Genomic DNA, 16,178 nt, shown 5'->3' with positions numbered 1-16,178 from the left:
ATCGTATGAACTATTTGCTCTTCGACGACGTTATACAGACGGGGTTTCCTACCTATGTTAAAGCGTTTGTCCCGTAAATAAATCGAATAAAGAAGCAAATAAATTTAGCAGAATTCAATGGGCAATGCAATATCGCGCGCACCGAATTACGGTTCCTCTATGGTGAGAAATTAAGCTCGAGGCAGTGATTGGCGACAACGATACTCGTTGATAACCGATGTTGAGAAAAAGTAGCAAAAGTTGGGAACAGAAAGGGGCGAATAAGAAGCCGATCGATCGACTGTCCCGCTTCTGTCCGGATCGATGCGAAAAAGCGCCGGATGAACGAAGAATAGCGGCCTCGAGTCGTGGAAAAAAAGTCGAGCGTTTACAATGTTTGCGCGTGTGGTTGTCGTCGGCAGTCGTTAATCACTCGCGGTACAATAATCACCGCGTGCTTTCTCTGTACATCCGCTAACAATGGAAGTCGAATGCGTGGAGAACACGCAAGGACGAGTCCACGTATGCAGCGAGAATTATTTAAACGAACCGGGCCAGCTAATTATTTGGCATTCTCGGCAGCGACTTTCGCGAAACTTGAAAGACAGCTTCTGAAACGCTCGAAACAGTTGCTTTCGACCATCGAGTGAAAACTACTTGGCATAGTTTCGTCGTTGGCAAAAAGACCGCGATGATTCCGAAGGCATTCGGAAATTACCTGATGCCGATCTTCGCTTGTCGCCGTACAGTTATGATAATTTCAATGCACGAGTAAAAGCGAAGAGCCCGGGATGAGATATTTATAGCGGAGATTGTCTGCACGTCAAGTGGAAAGTCTTAAGTTGTACACGGAGACGTTAAGTATCTGAGTCAAAGTTCCAATTTATTTACCGTGCGAAAATAACGCACGGATATACGCGCGTTCCAAGTTCAAAGTAGAATGCCATAAGTTCGAGTAACAATTTCTAGATATAAAGTACCGAAACGAATATTCTTCCTTCGCGATTCTGGTTCAGATGGCAGATAGCTGCCCGGAATAGTTTTACCAACGCGATAATACAAGAAAATTACTGCTTGGCGACACGAAACGCGCATTTAACTAACCTGTTTTCGTGTTCTAATGTATTCATAGGTCAAAACGATAACGCGAAATTACCGAACTGTAGGATTCGAGCAACGGACAGAAAAAGCGCAGAACTTGTTCCAATTTTTCTATTCGTATCAGCAATGCATCGCCTGCGTAATTCGCGCGAGAACGTTAGAAAGTAAAACTACAAAAAATCTAGAAAATCTGAATTCCAAATCAGACTAGAAGCGTAAATAAGAATCTATCTATCGCGCGATCGATTAAAACTTGGGCTCGTCGGCCTGGCCGTAATTGTGAATTTGATCGGTCGGATTTAACGGTCTGTAGAGGGCCGAGGCTTTCGACGAGGTGGTTCGAGGCAGCTCGTCTTTTTATCGAGTCAAGTGTCAGTTCAGTAGCGAGAGTTCGAGGGAGCGACTTCTCGCGTTAGCTTCGCTTCTTCTTCCGTTCTTTTTCTTCTACGCGAAACACTCGATTTGCAAGCGCTCTGTTTACCCGGCGAGTCCGCGGGTATTCGTCATCGTTTGGCCGCGGCCCAACTAAGCCAGCCACTGCCAAGGAATCCTGGCCAGATTCCCTTTAGATATTCTCGACTTTTTATCTTGCGGAATTTCCACCTCGTGCCCGTGCTCGTATTCGTTTTCCCTTGATCGAATTTCCCAGCGGTTTCCGTGGCCCGTTTCTCGCTGTCCATCCTCGAATCGATCGATCTCTGTCAACCATCGATTAATGCTGCGATTCGCGTGCCATGCGACGTCGAGTTTTTCGATAACTGTAAACGACGAGTGGCGCCAAGTCGCGCAGACACGACTGGCGTGTCTTTCGTTGGTTCGTGGTAGCGCGGCAGTTCGTAAAAGTGCGAGAAACGACGAGGCTAAGAGGTGTCCGTTAACAGAGTCGCTGGAAGAGCAAATTAAGACCGGAAACAGAGCGATATCGTGCACGCGAATTCGCAGCCCCGCGTCGCGCGTTCCGCCCCTCGAGCCGATTCCAAGATTCCAGGTTTCCACGGTGACGCCGTCGTTGTAACGACATTCCGACGCGGTACCGTCGCGATTATAATCTCCACGGAGTCGTTTTGACACTGATACCACGACTGCCTCTCACTGTTGACCCGTTTATTTGCAGCGAAAGAGAGATTAAATCCTCTTACCCTTTCTCACTCTCTTCCTGTTTTTCCCGTTCTCTCGATAGAGTTTAAAGACGCGAGATGCTGTTGCGCGTTCCTCGCGATTGATATCTCGAAAAGTGGCATCTCATCCTAATTAAGATCAGTCGTAGAAGTAGCTGTTTTCCATCGTTCAAAGATACACTTCGGATACACTTTTGCTTTTAAATTCTTCTACTCTCCGTTTATTATGCATGCATACCCGCTTCTTTGGTATATCGTTTTCTCGTAGTAGTAACGCAACGTGTTTGCATCTATGAATGAACGAGCGAATGATCGAACAAACCGATAAATATATTCAAATGGTATCACTGAAGGCATCCTTGCACGGTGATCGATCCTCGTACGCGATTCACAGCGTATATCCGTGTAGTTGGATTCTCCGTGGTTGTAGAAGCTGTTGTACGCTGCTACGTCGCGTCTCATTAATACGTTTCTGCCTCGTGAGAATCGGCCTGACGTTCTCTCACGCGCTCCTCGAGCTGTGAAAACGCGGTACACACAGATATCGTTATACGATTGGGAACGGCGAACACCGCACTTAATATCGCACCTCGTCGTTCGCGGGAACGCTTAATTACAGTGTAATATGCATCGAGATAATTTTCTTGGCCGCGGTGGAAACGCACGGAACGATCCAGGTACGAGAAAGTCTCGTTGCGAGCTTCGATCCACCGCGAAAACTTGGCGAATAACAACATCCCTATTAACAGAGCTACGAATTAGCCGAGCTATCGGTTAACTCGACCGAACGAAGCCCTCGTTTCACACTCGTACGATCCGCACTTACCTCGGTTTCTTCTTCCTCTAGTTGGACACTCGGCTTTCTAAAATTACCTTTACGCAATGCAGGCATTCCAAAGCATCAGCGACCTATCGCGATACGATCGAGAACTATTCGTCCAAAGTCGTATTTCTCTCTCGGAACTGACTCGGATTAGACTGTGTTTATGGCAGATGCGTGTTCTCACCGATAAGTCTGAACGATCAAATGCTCGAGAACCACACGCAAGAAACATAAGACATTGGTATTTGTCGATCTTCTAATTTCGATACGACGGCTAAAAAGCAGTACGTATTACAATCCGTTTGCATAGTTGCGAAGCGGACTTGTTACGTCCAAAAATTTCAGGAAGCTTTTAGGAAGATTTTTTGAAGATTCATAAATCTACGAGATTTCGTAACAAACCAATAGCGTTACGGCGATCAATATCTTTGAAGTTAGTTACGTCGAATGAAACAACAGAGATACACGCATATTCGGTGGCAAGATGAAACAACAAGAGAGAAATCGATAATATAAAATTCGTTGAAATTACACGTTCAACCCTAAGATTGTCTCTCTATAGAGCACGAAGAGCGTGGTGACTTATTACGACGATATATAGATGTCAGAAAATTATTCGCGAGTCTGGCTAACATCTGTTACTGCATGTGCAAACTTCATAGCGGATAAAAAGAGTCATTTTCAATCGTTATTTCAACAGCAACTTTTATGCCCTGACAGTTTTTGCTTTGTAAAAAAAAAAGATTTGAAAAATGAGCGAGGGAAAGATTCATTTGCTTCGTGTCATGCTCTACGAATCCCGGAAAGGTGTAACGGTGGGAATTCCTGTAAAAAACATTCAGGACGTTTACCAAGACCGTGCACCAGTTCTTCGTGTAATAGAAAAGTTTCTCTACGACTTCGTCGGTTAAAATTCGTGGATTATTTTGCAATAAATTAAGCGCTACGTCTGGATTATGCAAGCCACTTTTTTATTACACCGAGAGCTGGTGCACGATCTTGGTAAACGTCCTGAATGTGTTTTTACAGTTACATCTTTTCTCCGTTCATTTTCAAAAACTTTTTTTTCAAGATATATAAACTGCCAAAATACAAAATACAAAATCGAACATCGCCATTTTCATCCGCTAGAAAGTTTGCATATACGACAACGGATGTTAACGGACTTGCAAGTAGTTTAATGACGTCTATTGGAATCGGCCGCGAACTTTTGCACTGACCCAATATCGCAAGTACATGCATGTCGATCTCCGAACGTGTTATTCGCCGATACAAGCATTCACCGCATCCATAACTTTACAGTTTCGATCTAACTGTTTGCGTACTTTGAGCACTTCCAGTAACGATAAATGTCACGTTTCATAACGTTACGAGTAACCGCTAGATACACGAGAAAACGCTTAAACGGTTCAAGGGTTCGACGATATGACGCATAGCGTTTCACGACGGCGTAGAAAATTGTGTTCAACATCTGTGTACCCGGTTTCCAGGTTACCCACAAAGTGACGAGTCAGGTGATGGTCCTGAAGATGAACCAGCTGCCTGCGAATAGGCCAAACATGCTGAAAGAAGTTCAACTGATGAACAAACTCAGCCATCCGAACATACTCAGGTAAGTCGAATGGAAGTCCGGTTCGCTTTTGCGCTGGAGAAACTCGGCTGACCATAACGAAGAAAATCAGCCCCCTCGCTTCGCGCCGAATTTTCTCTGTCCTCGCTCGAGAAACCAGTCAGCCAACGATTAATTAAGGAATAAGCGCGAGAAACGGTCCATCCGACGCGCGGCAAGTCACGCGTGTCGTTCGCTTTCTTCGCCGGTAGTTTTAAATTAAAACGGGGCGAGTTGTCGCGCGAATCGCGATGGAAATAGAAACTAGTTGGATAGAACGTCGAAATGGAAACGTCCGGCATATTCGTTGGTCGAAGCAATTAAGGCGACCACGTTTTTTTCTTCTATCGGTCGGTTCGAATTTATTTTCGAACAGATACTACGTACACATAGGCGGCGTGGAGAGAAAATAGCGTATCGATGTCTCAACTGGAGCTCGGTCGAAGGAATATCGTTTAAAACCGGAGAAATCTCGAAACGGACTAATTTTTTATTCTCCTACGTGACGATTGGATCTCGATTGTGGAAAGAAATAAGCAACTGGTAATTTAAGTCTCGCATATCGACGATGCCAGTTTCACTGTCGCGCTTCCAAGTTTCCAATCACTCTCCCTCGGAATACGTAATTGCAACGAAGTTGCAGCGGTCTCGAGTACGAGCGACGACCGAATACCTACTCCATTTCTATACCTTGTGTACGTTCATTCTATTATCAGCAAAATTCAACGTTCAGACGTCTGAATAGAGAAACTCGGGCAAAATATCGACAAAGATCTCGGCTAAAATCTTTCCGGTAAAATAACGAAGACGGTGCATATTTGTTTATCTTCTTCGTAGGATTTCATCTCGTAAAGCAGTCGGTTGCCACGCGAACGAGCAACGTCCCTTCGAAATGGATCGTTGCTGGTTGACGCAACCGGCTGACTGCGGAGCTAATGTTAAAAGAGTTTCGCGGTTTGCAAGTTACGAGTTATGACATAATGGCAGCGGGTATCGCTGTTCCGCGCCACTCTGCGCCGCACCGCGCCGCGCGGCTAGACGCGCCGCATCCGCGGCGACAACGCATTCCAACGATATAAACGGCTTGGCCCAGATTCGGCTGTGTGTGTTTATCCCGCGTGGCTAGTGGATCTTATTTCTGGCATTTCTCTCGTTGAAGGCTGCGAAAACCGCGAGGAACATCGTCGGCATCGTGTCTTTTCATCGAGAGCGAGCCAGCTCGATGGAAAAAGAGAAGGGACGGAGAATAATCTCCGATGCGTGAATTTCGTAATTCTTGGAACGATACGACGCGCCAGGTGTACACATTTCGTTTCAGGGAATATGGATGAATGAAATCGGTCGATAATCTCGAGATACGTACGATGTACGTACATACCGTGTGTTTGGTTTTGTTAAGAGCGAGACCAAGATTTACTACTAACGCCACACTCGCGTCAATCGATCGGTCGTTTCTTCGAATATTCCGCGTCAACTGCCAGAAACGTGCTCGTGAATAACTAGCTTGTCCGAGCCGGTCCAAAACTTTGCTTCTCGAAACGCTGCGGACAATTCCTGGTCCAAATTTCAGTACATGTTCCCAACATTTTTGTCCCACGCTCATATATATTATTCTTCTCGATATTTCCGTTGAAAAGTCAGTTTAAAGTTATATCGAGATCGTTAAAAAATGTGTCTGTAACAACCTTTTACTATTAACTTGCGTTGTTTAGTCGTGAAAGTAAAGGAATGATACTGTTAAAAGTTTAACTGTATTTAAAATTTGTTATTTACGCCATTATTGATTTTTAGCCAATTATTATAGAATTTAATCCGTAAGATCCGAACAAAGACCTTCGCGTTCCTATGATTCTTAGTCATTTTCATTGACAATTTCCCTACAAACAAGAATAGAAATCGTAAATAACAATTAAAAGGAAAAAAAGACACGAAACATTCTAAGCGTTTTTTCCATTCGTAATCCTGTTGCTAAGCATTACTCTTAATACGTTTCTTACGATAATATCCGGTATTGTGTACATCGATACTATGAACAATATTAGTGCGATAATATTTGTAAGAATTTCGTGTAATCTTATCGGAGCATTAAGACGTATCGGCGTGTATCCGAGTAGTTTCGCCGAAGAACAAGAGCACTGGCGTGGTCGTAGACATGATCGATAGTAGCACGAAGCTGGCCATGAAGCGAAAAATCATGCTGCCCAGTGACACCATCGACGTGACGTGATTTGCGAGCGAGCGAGCGTGCGTGCGAATGGAATCGCGTCGATAGTCGCACATGCTGCGGAGTTTCGATCATTCTATCGGGGATATTGCGATAACCGGTGGTAGAAGCAAATTGACCGGTAATTTATCGTGGTTCGCACGCGCGAGGTCGCACACAGATACAAAGATACGGTTCCGATTGTCAACGTCCGATCATTGTTGCGATAAACTTGATATAGGCCGCAACAACGTGCCGCCGATTTTTATAAGCTCGATACGATATACCGCGTATTCGTCCAAAAATCAGAACTTTGAATCGAAGATCGAATCGAAACGTCGAAGCGAAGACAGAAACAACCCGACCAGTTTGTCTTTCTTTTTCCTCGTACACGATCAACCAGGTATCACAGTTGATCAACTATCGTCGTTACAGCATAACAGTTCACCTTTTAAGACTTAGAACTGTACAATTTTCGACGTAAATGATCGCGATACCGCGCTATACTCGATTGGAGCGAATCCAGCTATCTAAAAATCTTTCGTCGAAACCTTGCTAATTAGTCAATTACGATTTCTTTCCCGAACCAGGAACAGTAGTTTATCCTAAACCCATACGTTGGAAACTTTCCAAACGAACTAATACTTGGTAATGTATTTACTTGGATGTAACGATGTTTACAAATCGACCGGTATCCTTATCGAGCTACAAACTGTATCTCGATAAGGATCGCGAGTTTCTCGCCGTTTCCAGATACTGCTCGGTTCACGCACACGAATTACAAGGATCCTAGTCTCATCGCGAGATAACGTCGTGTCAATGGAACGGATTATCGATCGCTAATTGGCGTTTATCACGACGTTTACCTACGCTCGTTAAGCTTATGACATTTCGATGCGATGCATCGACCTAACGAACCTCGACTCTGACTTGTTCAATTCGCCGCCACCTACGGAGTAATCTAATCTGTGGCAAGAATCGTCGAGTGGAACGCGACGAGCCTGCTTTTCCTATTGCGTCGATTACTATCGCTCTATCGCGGACTTGTCGTTAAATCGGACGTACAAAGCTCACGGTAATTCGCCTCTGCCGAAGACACGTGCGATGTATCGACAGGTAGGCCGCATTTCGAATATTCCTTCTATCGGACCAGTAAAACCCACGGAATGACGTATCGAGCAAGGAGGAAGTTCTAGATTGTTCGTAATAGTATCAGGTTTTCACTGGTTTAACCCTTGTGTGTAGGCAACCAAAATGGTCACGGTTGATGAGCAACGCGTTCTATTTCGATAGATCAAACACGTAGCGATAATTTTACTTTCATACATTCTCAGAACTTTGCACTTTTCCTTTCTACGATGTAACAAATGCTTTATAATATAATATGGTTGCAAATCATTTGGACAAAAAGATTACTTCCAGTTACGATACAATTCCACGCTAATGTTGACTACGAGGTGTGTTTAAAAAGTAACGAGACTGGCCCTGTCAAAATGTTTATGTCGTTTAACGAAAAATGTACATTATCCTCTTGAAAATTGTTCTCTCGAACCATAGGTATATATACCTATATACCGGCGAAGGCGGTACTCCTATTCCTGGAAACAGCGCTGGAATTCTTCTATCGAAACTACTTTCGGTTTGTCGATTACAACCTTTTGCACGTTGTCCACGACGATTCCTTGAAATTATGTCCTTCGAGATGGCTTTTAATTTTTGAGAAAAAAGGTTGTATGGACTCGTGTCCGAAGGTCGTGGATGCTGTAGAACCACAAAGATATGTTCGTCGACCAAAGTTTTGGTTTACAGAGGGTGCAAAGCAAGGCACTGCTCGATATGTCGCTGTTCCATTTCCGTAACGCGTTACTAAAACAAGTTGCGAAATCGCTCGTGTCAGCTGAATCGAGTTTGAAATTAATATCGAAGGCAGAATAGAGATATTACGTCTCGAATAGCATCGAAATCTATTTCATTACCGTTTGGACACACCGCGTACTCCCATTCGCACGTATTCGCACTGTTCTTTATCCTTAACACATGGATCCACGTAGAAACGTGTGCAGCAGCTTTGCGATATTTCGAGGGAATTTATAAATGAATGTACAAGGGTTAAAAAAGGAATCGCAGTTCATAGAATATTCATGGAAATCGACGCACGCGTGCACCCGACAGAAACTATAGTTGTAATGGTGAGATCGAACGGCATATATTTGATAAAGCCAATTAAAGACAATGGGAAGTAAGCGCGTTTTAGGAAACGCTTTCTCGTCTAATGCGGAAAAGCTTCTCCCCTTTCTTGATCGATTTGAATTATCCGGTTCCACGACTGAAGCGGAAAATCAAGCAAATCTCGCTTTGCGTTTGACCACGTTTCGAGGCAAAAGAGGAAACTCCGACGTTCGTTGGGTTGTGATAGACTATCGTGCCAAGTGTCAAATCGATACTCCTTAATCGCCTTACGTTCCTTCGCAAACGCGAAAACATCGACTGCGATGATATAATTCGTCGAAAAGTTTTACGTATTTTTTTGAAAAAGCTGATAATTAGAGGTACCCACGTGAAACTTATCAAATAATTCGCTTTAGATATTATACTAAATTGCGAGATTATGTCGCTGATTTACAAGCATTGGTAACGTAGAACCTTTTTTTCAAAACATCTCGATCTTTCCTTCGTCCTGATCCTCGAGACGATTTGTACGAAGATACCGAAAGATTATTAACAACAAGCAATAACATTAAACTGTACTGGAATTTTGAAACAACGTATGTGCGGCTGAATAAAATCGCGAATTCATTCGCACGATACTCCGGATCTATCTAAAATAAGATAACCACATACGATAAATTATTTGTGTAACCACGATTATTCGAGCAATGTGATTATCTCTGGTTAATTATAGACACTGGTTGCGTACTTCGTTCTTCCTTAGTTTTGCTTTACTGTTAGTTACAAATTGCGACTTCGGACACAGTAAACAAACTACCGACGAGGTGCACATTAGACAGATGATGTTAATGAACTTAACGAGGCTGTAAACGTGTGTCAGTCGATTCTATCGCAAACGAAATACCAAGAGATATAGAAAAGCGTACTCGAATATTTGTATACTTTGAAAAAAACCCGTCGGGTGATACGCGCAAGTTTCCATTTTCGTGTTTTCTTTCATATCGCAGCGTCCCATTCGATTCGAGCTACCATAAAAACACCACAGATCGCGGTACCCATATTTCGGTGTCGTTTTTCACGAGAAACGATCGTTTCTCTCTGCTCGTCAGCGGGTTTCACGTCGACGCGTTTTATTCAGAGTGTTTCGTCGATCGTTCGATGATAGTCGCGTGCACATCTGGGTCGTAGACCTTCGTCCTGCGTTGTCCTCGCCCGATACACGAAGGTCGCGATCTTTATAGGGAAAGATGAGTAACGAGCGAAGCGACTTCGCGCTTCGTGCGCGGATTGATAAAGAGAGCCGCGCCGCGTCCGCGACTCGCTTGGTAATTAAACCTCGTTCTCTGAACACAAGAAAAATTCACCTCGCCGCCTTTGGTTCTTTGGCCTTTCCGCGTAAGGACAGAGAAAACGTAGCGAAACTCGGCTCCGAAAAACTCAGCTCCGACATTTACACTTGACTTGCCATTAGGACGAATGAGAGCGGAATCAGTCGCGAGGCGGTAGATTTTAAAGTACGTTTCAACGTGGATTTGAAGCGAGTGCCCTTCCCTCCATTACACGCGCTATCTTCGTAATAAGTCTCGTAAATAGAGAATAGAGGAAAACCGAGAAACATTTTGCCACGAACCAATCTCGCGTACGATAATTATAATAATAGCGCGACAACGTTGATAATTATGCAGCTAGGAAAATAGTATGCGCGGTGCCCGGGGCATAGAGAGCGAATTGAATAAAACCTAGAGCTTGAGAAACACCATCTGGCGCGAGTACGCTAGCTCTCGTCCGTTTTTCCCATCTTCGTTCTCGCTGTTTTCGACGATCTATGATTCGTACATTGCAGGTTCATGGGAGTCTGTGTACACGAGGGTCAACTGCACGCCCTCACAGAGTACATAAACGGCGGTAGCTTGGAACAGTTGATCATGTCGAGGCACACGCCTCTACCCCATCCGATCAGGATGAATCTGGCGAGAGACGTGGCACGGGGCATGACCTACCTGCACAGTCGCGGGGTCTTTCATCGGGACCTCACGTCGAAAAACGTGCTGATCAAGAAGGACGAAAGTACGTCGGAAATGACCGCCGTGGTGGGCGATTTTGGGCTGGCAGCGAAGATCCCGGATCCCAGTTCCGGATACAGGCTGAGCACCGTAGGCAGTCCCTATTGGATGTCACCGGAATGTCTCAAGGGTCAATGGTACGATCACAGGTCGGACGTTTTCTCGTTCGGTATAGTGGTCTGCGAGCTGATCGGCCGCGTGCCGGCCGATCCGGACGTTCTACCACGGTCAGATAACTTTGGCCTCGATTACCTGGCCGTGGCAGAGATCTGCGCGGCAGCTGATCCGCCGCCAGCCTTTCTGCAGCTTGCCTTCAATTGTTGCACCGTGAGTAGAATATTACTTGCCTGGAATTTCCGACGCTCGCGTACCTTTTTCGTCGTCCAGATTTTGTTTCGACTCTCTGACAGATCGAGCCGTTCGATTCTCCGCGTTATTTTCTTAAATTGCTTCATCCAACTTATCGTATTCGTTAAAGATCGTCGGTATGTACGTTGGTAATACAGTTGGTAATGGCATTTTACGCTCGTTGCAAAATCTCCGATGTCACTCCGCTCGTACCGCTCGAAATGTATATTCTTAGTCTGTAAACATTTCACGGTCGCGTGCATCGCTGTGGTTTCAGTACGAGCCAAAATCGAGACCGACCTTCCACGAGATTACCTGCAGCCTGGACACTATGATCAGCAACTACGAGGAGGAATCGAAGAACAATATCGGTAAACGTCAGTCCGTGGATCCTGCTCTCATGTCCAGCATGGACGAGATCACTCGAGAAGGACGACCGACGAAGCGCAAGACCGCTCGTCTGCGGAGTCAATCGGCGGACGCGAGAGGCTGCGACAACGCAACGCCCTCCGACAAGGCTAGGTGTCATTCCGTGAGAAGGGTAGCGGAACTGGCTAGCAGGAGGGACCCGCATTACAGGCCTATGACGGCGAATCCGTTCCACGCGTTGGGTGGCGTGAAGAAAATCCTTGGCAATTTGTTCTCCAGCTGCTTGGAGCTTCCGTCTCTGGAGGATGTCAGGCCAAGCGTCACAGATGCTATCGCCAAGTTCAAGCCCGCGCAGAACGACAGTATCGCGAAGATCTTGGACAGAAAGAAACCAAACTCGGAACCGAGCAGTCCGACCGCCAGGAAGAAATGGGAGAGAAAGGTAGGGACAGTTAAGTTGACTCTTTTGCGCGATTTAACGACCGTATAGGCGAAATTCAAGCGCTAAATAGCAACGTGGTAATTAGAGGTGTCTAGGCGATCAGAGTAATTAGCCAGGTTGAGATTGCGTTTCGCTGGAGTTAATTAGAGATTAAACGATAATCCGGTTTTCAGGTGGCTACAAAGGCGGGCGCTGCCAGCTTGTTCACTCATCCGCTTTTCCGAGACGGATGGGAGCCAAGAAGGCGAGGTAGCTGCGAGTCGGGTTTTTGGAGCTGCGTCGGCGAAGATCTCAGCCCGGAGCCACCCAATCGTCGACACACCTCCACCTTGAGCAGCTCCGCGGCAAGCAGCTTGTTTTTATTGGACGACCATCGAACCAGCTCGATCTACACCGACTCGTCCGAAGATATAGCGAGCTTAGGAGGTGGCGACTCCTGTTGGGAGGATAGATTAAGCGGTATCGGGTCTTCCAGTAAAACTATTTCCAAGATCGTCGAGTACTTCGAGAGGAAGCAAGCGGGTAGCTTGCGACTTGCCGATCACGATGCCAGTTCTAGTAGGTTAACGTTCTTGAAAGCAAACTTAGAGGGTCCCGTTCCATTATGCAGTATCTCAGCCGCGCAGAGGTTAGTCGTTTGCGAGGGTGCGGTGCGCAGCAAATTGCCCTTGTTTGACAAAAAGTGATACACATCACTCGCACGTCGTACTGTTCGTTCCTTAGGGTTTCTTGGTTTTTTTACCGATGTTTCTGGACCGCGTGAAAGCGCCTACACAGAGAAACGCTTCGACCCGATTTGTTCCACGTGGAACAGCGATGGCTATGTCGATGCGACAAAAATATTGGAAAAGAGTAGCGATCGGAGGAAAGTAGGGTCGGACGACCTAGTCGCGCGCGAAAGAAGAGCTAGAAAGATCGAAGAACGATTATATCTTTATTGGACTTTTGCGATCGAAGTGGTTAAGGTTGGAACAGGGTCAGTATTAACCAGATTCGAATATCTGGTTCGAGTTCAATGAAAATATAGTCAAGTGGGAGTTCCGCGGACACTTCTCTAAAATCTAGTAACCCGACTGTGATGTTTTTTGATAATCTACATACATTATTGACCCGTACTGCTATGTTTGAAGCTGTCGGCGCGAGTTTCCTCTTCCGCGTGCGACGATCGTTACATATTTCTCACCGCGTTAGTGCACTTTAAAAAAAAAAAGAAAAAAAGAAAAACTTTATACTCGATACAATAGCTGGTAAATTTTAAAAGAAGGTTCTTTCACTTTACACATGCCACAGGATATGTCAATAGTATTTTGCATGAAAATGAAACGTTTCTTGCGTTTGTAGTTCGGAATACTTAGGAATTTTCAAACACCATCAGCCTATTTTCCTCGGACATGCAATTTAGTAGAAGCAGACGAAGAAGTTAACGGTTCAGAGGATTGAAAGAAGCAATACACGTTTCATTTTGAGACTGCGGCAATCCAATGCCAGTAGAAACGCTGCTCATGTTCTTACCTTTTGCAGTGCCTCGCAGTTCCTAGTTAGCCACCTCCGTCCTTATCCACGACAACCGATTTTTTATCAATTATTAACGACGATCATACAAAATCGAAATGTGAATGAACCGATCGTATTCATTTCTATGTTGAAAACGGGTTTTTAACGCATTACTAATCCCAACCAATCGTCTCCTGTTACTTGATTCGTGTTTGCACACGTTTCTTTTCGCGCCGATATCGATGTGGACATCGTTTAGCAGCGTTACACTCTTACATTAAATACCAGGATGTCGGGATAAGCAGCGAGAACTACGGCAATGTACGATAGAAGGCGGTATATTTTCCTATATGAATTGCAACATTGAAAACAAAATAAACGAAACTACTTTTAATTTTAAGAGCTTTTAACATCAGGTTTTTACGTGTAAAGTAAAGTGTATATTGTTGGTATAATTTATATTTTTCTTTTTTTGTAATCATCATTCGTACCTGTGCCGTTATTTTTTGCCGTATTGCCGTCTTCTTTTTTGTACAGTATCGTGTTAGTTGGTGAGGTAAAAGAATTCGTCAGGGCCTACGCTGTGCTTATACGAGTTTTTAATTACATTTTTCATCGAGTAAAGAATACTTCCCCGACGCGCGACGCCACGACGTGGTGTTTGATCGTTGCGCGTCGTAGATTAGTACTCAGGATGCGAAACGAGACACATAGTATATTTTGTTGACAGAGATACCGTGTCCTGAATATTTTTGTTGATATAAAAGAAATGGGACGATGGTCCACCACACACACACTGTGAAAGAGAGGGAGGGAGAGAAAGCATGCGCGAGAGAGAGAGAGAGAGAGTGAGAGAAAGAGAGCAAATGAAACTGATCTAGTCAGTGTATTATCGTCGGCGGCCTTATCTTTTGTATGTCGTAGCGCTAATTACTTAAGTGTTCCAAGGAAAGCGAACAAACAGAACACAGGCGGATACAACACGACCTGTTCGAAGATACGATACATCGGTAGTCGTTGATAAAACGTAGAGCGTACGTAAAGCGAAACGAACGTAAGGAACCATTGGGAATAACGTTTCATTGAATGTTTGCCGAAGGACACACATGGAATGTGAATGACGATCTATCGAATGGACGAATGCATGTGAATATTTAGAAGCGTAAGAAATCGTACGTGCTCCTTGGCTGCCTCGAAATCGTGTCTCGTGTTATACGGTAAAATACTTAGTTGTATAATTAGAATTTGTTGACTCGGAGCTTAGTGGGACAAGGAGACGAATTCGAGATGGCACGCGGAGCATATTAGTTTTTAGTTGCGCTCTTTTTACGCAGGTACAGTATCCTTATAAGACTTTTGACGAGCACCGAATTCTTTTCCATAATATCAGACTTTTTTTTTTAAACAATTTCCTTTATATCGCGAGTCAATCGGCTTGGTCGTTTTAAGTTATCTTCAACCTTAACGTATCATATCACGATTACAAGTCTGGTTCGTTCTCTACGAATTTCTTTTTTATATCCTTGAGAGTACTGTATGTGGGTAACAGAGGATGATTTGGGTAGGTACTATAGCGCGCGTCAGCGTGTAAATCGTTTCGTCGCCCTGGTTGCGGGACGAGTCGAACCAAATTTCTACTAGAATAATAGGCAACTATACCTTTTTACTTGTCAGAGTTCGTTCACGGGTTCTACTTGATAAGACTGCGTGTTTGTTAAATATGTACGTAAGTAGTAAGTTGTCGATAATTCGCAGTCCCTTCTTCCTTGCCTAACGGAATGCACTGTCGACCAGAAGCCAAGATTTTTTTGTTTCGTCCCATCGAGTCGATACGAAAATAACGTAGAACTTTTTCACGAAGCTTTTGTTTTCGAGTGTATCGATGATCGACGAACGAGTCATTTTAACTGTAGTCTTCCCAGCTATCGAAACGAAACTCTCACGTACCTGTTATTTTTGTATCGAGTCGATTATCATAGAACGATGCGTTCTGTTTTGACGCGTCAATCGGTACCTGAAGAAACATTGAAGCAAGGACTGCGAATGGGTTATTTTTAATAGTCGCGGACATATCAGGAGTGGGCATATCCTGAGAGAGTTGGTTGCTGGCGGAAGACGATCGTCGAGGAGAAGAGAAGAATTACATGAATTTTGATGAACATTAAATGAACAGAAGCGAAAAAAGAGGTAGAAGATTCTGTCTGCGTGCGTGCGTGAGAGAAAAAGAGAGAAAAACGATGCTGTGAAAGTGTGACAGAGTACACGAGTACTTGCAAGACCGAGAGGCGCATTTTTCTTCTTAAAGAGGGTTATTTATTTTAAGTAAAAACAGATATATTATAGATACACATAGAAGTCCATTTAAATCATCTCTTCCATACTTTTGACTACCGTTCGCGTGAACCGCCACGAAGGTGGATCGCATAGACACCAGCTGTACATATTATTACGAAAGAGAGA

General features: G+C 44.5%; 1 protein-coding gene across 1 annotated transcript in view; it reads left to right on the top strand.

The window, feature by feature from the left end:
* The window catches only part of cdi (serine/threonine kinase), a 31,197-nt gene extending 16,627 nt beyond the window's left edge, over positions 1 to 14,570 (top strand). The window contains exons 3-6 of the mRNA XM_033342790.2: positions 4,512 to 4,633; positions 10,846 to 11,392; positions 11,691 to 12,224; positions 12,398 to 14,570. Of these exons, the coding sequence (XP_033198681.2) occupies positions 4,512 to 4,633; positions 10,846 to 11,392; positions 11,691 to 12,224; positions 12,398 to 12,910 (1,716 nt within the window). The 3' untranslated portion in view covers positions 12,911 to 14,570. The remainder of the gene's footprint in view (positions 1 to 4,511; positions 4,634 to 10,845; positions 11,393 to 11,690; positions 12,225 to 12,397) is intronic.
* Positions 14,571 to 16,178: the final 1,608 nt, after the last annotated feature.

This window comes from Bombus vancouverensis, chromosome 18 (genome assembly GCF_051014615.1).
Source record: "Bombus vancouverensis nearcticus chromosome 18, iyBomVanc1_principal, whole genome shotgun sequence".
Classification (NCBI taxonomy): domain Eukaryota; kingdom Metazoa; phylum Arthropoda; class Insecta; order Hymenoptera; family Apidae; genus Bombus; species Bombus vancouverensis.
Note: the sequence above shows the minus strand (reverse complement) of the source record. Positions and strands in the feature narration are given on the sequence as shown.